The 5,163-nt window shown below is 31.6% G+C and overlaps 1 protein-coding gene across 1 annotated transcript; it reads right to left on the minus strand.

Moving 5' to 3' along the window:
- Positions 1-712: 712 nt before the first annotated feature.
- LOC132714998 (centrosomal protein of 19 kDa-like) lies at positions 713-3,779 on the minus strand. Its single transcript, XM_060697960.1, has 2 exons — positions 3,648-3,779; positions 713-2,365 (listed from the first exon to the last, which is right to left on the minus strand). Exon 2 carries the CDS (start codon positions 2,362-2,364, stop codon positions 1,858-1,860), a length of 507 nt encoding a protein of 168 aa, XP_060553943.1. The 5' UTR covers position 2,365; positions 3,648-3,779; the 3' UTR covers positions 713-1,857.
- Between the last annotated feature and the right edge of the window lie 1,384 nt (positions 3,780-5,163).

Consider the following 5,163-nt stretch of genomic DNA (forward strand, 5'->3'; position numbering starts at 1 on the left):
AAAAGGGAAATTTTCCTTCAACAAAATTGACTGACAATGTCTGTGTATAGAAATATTGTTGTAGATTACTTTATAAGTTACAGCTTATAAAAGAAAACAAAGCTCATGTTTTATGTTCTTTACAATAATGTTTACCCTATATAGGTATTACTTAAAGACACATTAAGCCTTATAAATCTATATTTATTCAATTCTTTACTAAAGTTTAGAAATGTCAAACATGTGTTTAATAATGTTTTACTAATGGATTTAGTTGTTCAAAAGCTTAAGAAAGTAGCACTGAATGTGCAGTAATGTGTCGTAAGGTAGCAAAATGTAAAAAAAGTTTTATTTTGACTTCCATACAAATTCACTATAATTATACCAATTGCCAATAAAGCAAAAGAAGCAAAGATAGTTCATTTAGATGAGTACTTTTTTAGAATCTGTAACAAGATACCAAAAATTTAAAGTTTTTTGTGAAATAAAAATGATAGCATTTCTATAGGCATAATGGGCCTTTAAAGAATGTAATTGATCATCTACTTCAAACATTTAAATCCAGTGTTTTATTTGCAATTGCCATGGTTGTAACAGTGTTAACTATTAAAATTGCACAAAACTGTGTTTCTTGTTAATATTTTCTGTATTTTTTTCTGGATGAATAACACTTCCGTTTGAATCTTCTTAACATTTGACACAACTCAACAAACTTTGAAAACAGGACATTAAATTTTGACAAGACAATTTCAACATCTGGAAGAAATTGGATTTTAACTTACCCTGACAAAAAAAATCACAAAAATACTTTAATTATAAAAAATTCAATCTTCACTTCAAAACAAAGCAGTTTTAGCCACATTGTCGCCAAAGTAATAGAAAACCAAAAAAACCTAAACTTCAAACCAGAATCAAACAACAGACTTGAAAATAAATCCTTTTTAAGTAAAGAAAATAAAGACAAGAACAGAAAAGGGAAAGGCTTCTGTAGGTTTAAAAGACTTTTGCAATTTAAGGAACTCCACTGAGGTCTAAAGACTATAAACATATGATAAAAAAAATCTTATAAAGATCAGCTGGGGCACTTAAAACAGAAAATATCCAAAATAAAATTAAGTCATATGCTCATAAATAAATTGAAAATCACATTTTTGTGCTATTTTAAGCACATTTTGAATGCAAAGCACTGCAATGCTTATCATTTTTTGGTCATTTTTCACAATTTGAATAATTATTCTATGCAAGTTATTGGTCTAAAATTACATCAAATGGAACATTAATCTTGAAAAATTATTTCCAGTCACTTTAAGTCGAAGGACCTCAATGGAGTCCCTTGAAAGTACAGCATCTGTATTTAATTTATAAAGTATTTGGTCACTGTAGCAATTTGAAAATGAAATTTGTTTAAAGCAAAGCCAGTCTGAGCAAAACTAGTCATAAATGTTACAGAATAGAAGCTTTGTAACTGAATGTTAAAGATGTTAATGTTAAGCTTTCTATAACTGTTATGATAATCTAATAATACATAGCATTGAGTTAAGTGGGCTCTTAGCCCCTATGAAACAAATGATATTCTGAAGTCTGCTTTATAAAAAAATTGTATATTGATCAGACTTTTAAATATTGAGAAAAATATCAGTATAAAAAACTTTTAAAGTAAAATGTGATCTTTGTTTTTACATAGATAAAGCCAATTTTTTTATTCTAAATAATTCTTAACTTTGGCTATGTTTCCTGTTATTTAATTCCTTTCCCTAAAAAGCTTTTTGTTTTGCTTTTTGTTTACAATTTTTCTGTGGTATACACGCTATCAGAGTAACTGTTACTTAGTAACATCACCAACGTCACTTTTTATCCACTTCTTAAAACAGATCCACGTTAAAACTCTAAATCAGATCCATCCTCTCCAGAATCCCATCCAGACTCTATCACATCTTGCTCGTCAAACTCTACGTCAACATCGTATTTGAAGTTTGGATCATTTGGTTTCACCTGATGTTTCTCAAAAGTTCGCTCCATAGCAGCTTTTTTCCGTTTTAAAGTCTCCTCATCCACTGTGTTCAAGTTTTCTTCCGGATCTATTTTATCCAAGGCATCATTTCTTGCTAGACTGGCCTCAAGTGACATACCATTCAATTTGTCCCTTATTATTGTAATAAGTCTCATCAACTGAACTTTTGGAATTTTAGTTACATATTTCCCATGACGCGGATGGGCAATTAAATCATCAGTCGCCTTCTCAGTGTTTGAATCTTTTGTGAAATCTCTTAATGGCATCGTCCTTTGTCTGTGTTTCTTAGATCCATTGTCACTGTATACAATCATTATCGCTGGCGGATCAAATTTCACCCCACATTTCTGAACCTCAATCTCCATAATTACCATCCTGAGAAATGCAAAGAAAGCAAATTTTAAATCACACATTAAATACTGAATTATTAGCAAACGTGAAATACCAAAGAGCTATGATGTTTGTGAAAAGCTTCGGGCATATTTGATTTCTAGGATCAATAACACTAAAAAGAACGTTCAATGAATATGTCACATCCTTAATGCTATTGTTTGAGTTTTCAGCAGCCCCTTCTTAGGAGTACAAATTATGATTGTGTTGGCAGTCATTTGTCTTAAACAGTTTTTAAATTTAATGCAGAAAGTTTGCCTTGCCTTCTGTACGGTACCTGTATTTAACTGAGCAAATTGCTAAAGAATTACAAAAATGTAACTATCTTTAAATATTGATATTAACCAATAAAGTTTTCATAAGCCAGTCTCAATTTCTCATTTGTCAATTTGACCAAATTTATAGTGAGCTTAGTACCTTTTACAGACCAAAGATCAATATAACTGAGGCATTAATGAACAAAAAATTGTCATATGAATGTTAGATATTTGATTCCCAGATATTTTCGGTTACATCATTAGTTGAATTTTGTTTGTTTGTTTTGGTTTTACGTCAAACAGCCACAGTATAGGCAATATGGCGAAGTTCCAGCTTTACTGGTGGAGGAAGACCTCAGGTGCCCTACCGTGCATTATTTCAGGCACATACGGCCCCTGAGTAGAACCACCGACGTTCCATAAGCTAGCTAGATGGCTTCCTCACATAAAGAATCCAAAGTCACTGTCTGGATTCGAACCCACGGCGGTGATGGGCAAGTGGTTTGAAGTCAACAACCTTAACCAAGAACACCCCTTAAGTATAGTTTAATTTAATTAACAATATTGGACCTGTATTTAAAAGTGGACTATAACTATAATCACTTCACTGTAGACTGTGAACAAGACTGGTTTTTTTTATTTTATCCTCAGTGAATCAATGCATAATGGGTTGCTTGAATTTACACTAAAATTTATGAGTCAATACCTATATGAGTAGGTCTACTACTGAAGAATGGATTGCTGCAGTGGCTGCTAGTACCTGGTGGTAGAATACGTGATTTAATACTCTAAAGGACATTAGCATTGTTTGTCTATATTATAATATTTATTACATGTTTTTATACAGAAGAATAATGATAAATTAGATCCTAGTAGGTATATGAAAAGTCTAGGCTCTAGTTTTGTTTTTGTCAAGTTTTAACACTTCCTGTTTCAGCCGGTCACCTTGCGTAATTTACGGTTTTCTGATGATAAAGCTAATTTGCATCAAGGAAAACTTGGAAACTTACACGTAAATCACATTTGCATCTTGAATTCAGCCTGTATTTACATATCTTACAGCAAAAAGATTTGTGTCAACTTGTCAACCATGTTAAACGGTGTTCTTCGTAATTCCCACCCGTGAAAATTATCTGGAAAGCCGTACCATTACCGTACTGAGAAAATAATATTTTTAATAATAATTAACTTATTTAACATAAGGTGATACTTTAAATCGCTAGATAAATAAAATTACTCTCCATTTCTAATTTTGAATTAATTCAGTGACCATTCACCAATTTTCTCAATGGCAAGATTGTTCCACTGCTACCTGAATGAAGTCTGCACCTTAAAACAAGAGGGTCATGACGACCCTGGATGACTCACCTGAGATACATCACAAGGAAAGGAAAAAATCTTAAATGCAAGTCAGTCATTAGGTCACGATAGGATTTCATTTTTTATCAATTAGTTGATGATTTTTTTTTAAACATCTGTAGATGTTGTTATTAACTGGAAAAGCATCCTAATGTCCCTGGCACTGAATACAATGTTGATAAACTTTTGTTCGATTATTTAAAACAATTTGCTGGTCATATTGTGCCACAACTCTGATGAATACTGCTTGTTATTCCTAAAGGTATTAGAACAGCAGTCCCTTGAGCTGACTTTCTTCACTGATAAAAGTGTTTAATCCATGCGAACCATGTACATTGTATGATTATAAACTCTTCTAGACTGTCATAGTGGTCAGGAAAACTTTTATGGCATTTAAATACAAGGTTCCTGCTCACTGATTATTTTTTCTTTGGATTGATTCAACCTTTTCTGGTGTTTTAAAGATCCTGTATGTTTTGTGATTGATACTGTTAGTGTGTGTATACCACACTTGCAAAAAATTATATACATGTATGTATAAAATTATGCAAATAAAACAATTTTGAAACATCAAAGAATATGTAAAATGTGTACTGCAAATATTTGTGCACATCATATTTAATCAATAAATTATATGCATTCATTTCTTATTGTAAAATTTGACTTAGAATTTAAAGAAAATAAATTTCTAATTACCTCCCTTTATTTACATGAAATGTTAAATTCCGCAATATTTTTATAAATAATGTTTATTGGAACTTACAATATTGACAAATCTTAATTTGAGCATCATGTTTATGAAATAAAACCATGAAAACAAGAACCGGTTGAACCGGGTGATGCTCCCCGAGAAGGTTCTGGACACAGGAAAGTATAAAAAAAATGAACAAAGGGCAATAACTCCAAAATTAGACCAGGCTTTGTTTAGGTTCTTGAAGCGTTGCAGTTCTATCCAATTATATCTAGCTACCTACAAAGTTTCATGTTGATATCTCTAATAGTTTTAAAGTAATGTCCAGGACAAAAGTCAAAAAGTAAAAATAAACAAAGGGCAATTACTTCAAAATAAGGCAAGGCAGAGTAATGATTCTTAAGCACTGCACTTCCACCCAATGAGACCTATCTATCTACAAAGTTTCATGTTGATATCTCTTATAATTTTAGAGT

This window comes from Ruditapes philippinarum, unplaced genomic scaffold (genome assembly GCF_026571515.1).
Source record: "Ruditapes philippinarum isolate M1 unplaced genomic scaffold, ASM2657151v2 ctg173_1_1_1_1, whole genome shotgun sequence".
In the NCBI taxonomy this organism is placed as follows: Eukaryota; Metazoa; Mollusca; class Bivalvia; order Venerida; family Veneridae; genus Ruditapes; species Ruditapes philippinarum.

Bases quoted from the DNA above. Each gene is read 5' to 3' on its own strand.
- LOC132714998 (XM_060697960.1), bottom strand. From the start codon at position 2,364: ATGGTAATTATGGAGATTGAGGTTCAGAAATGTGGGGTGAAATTTGAT.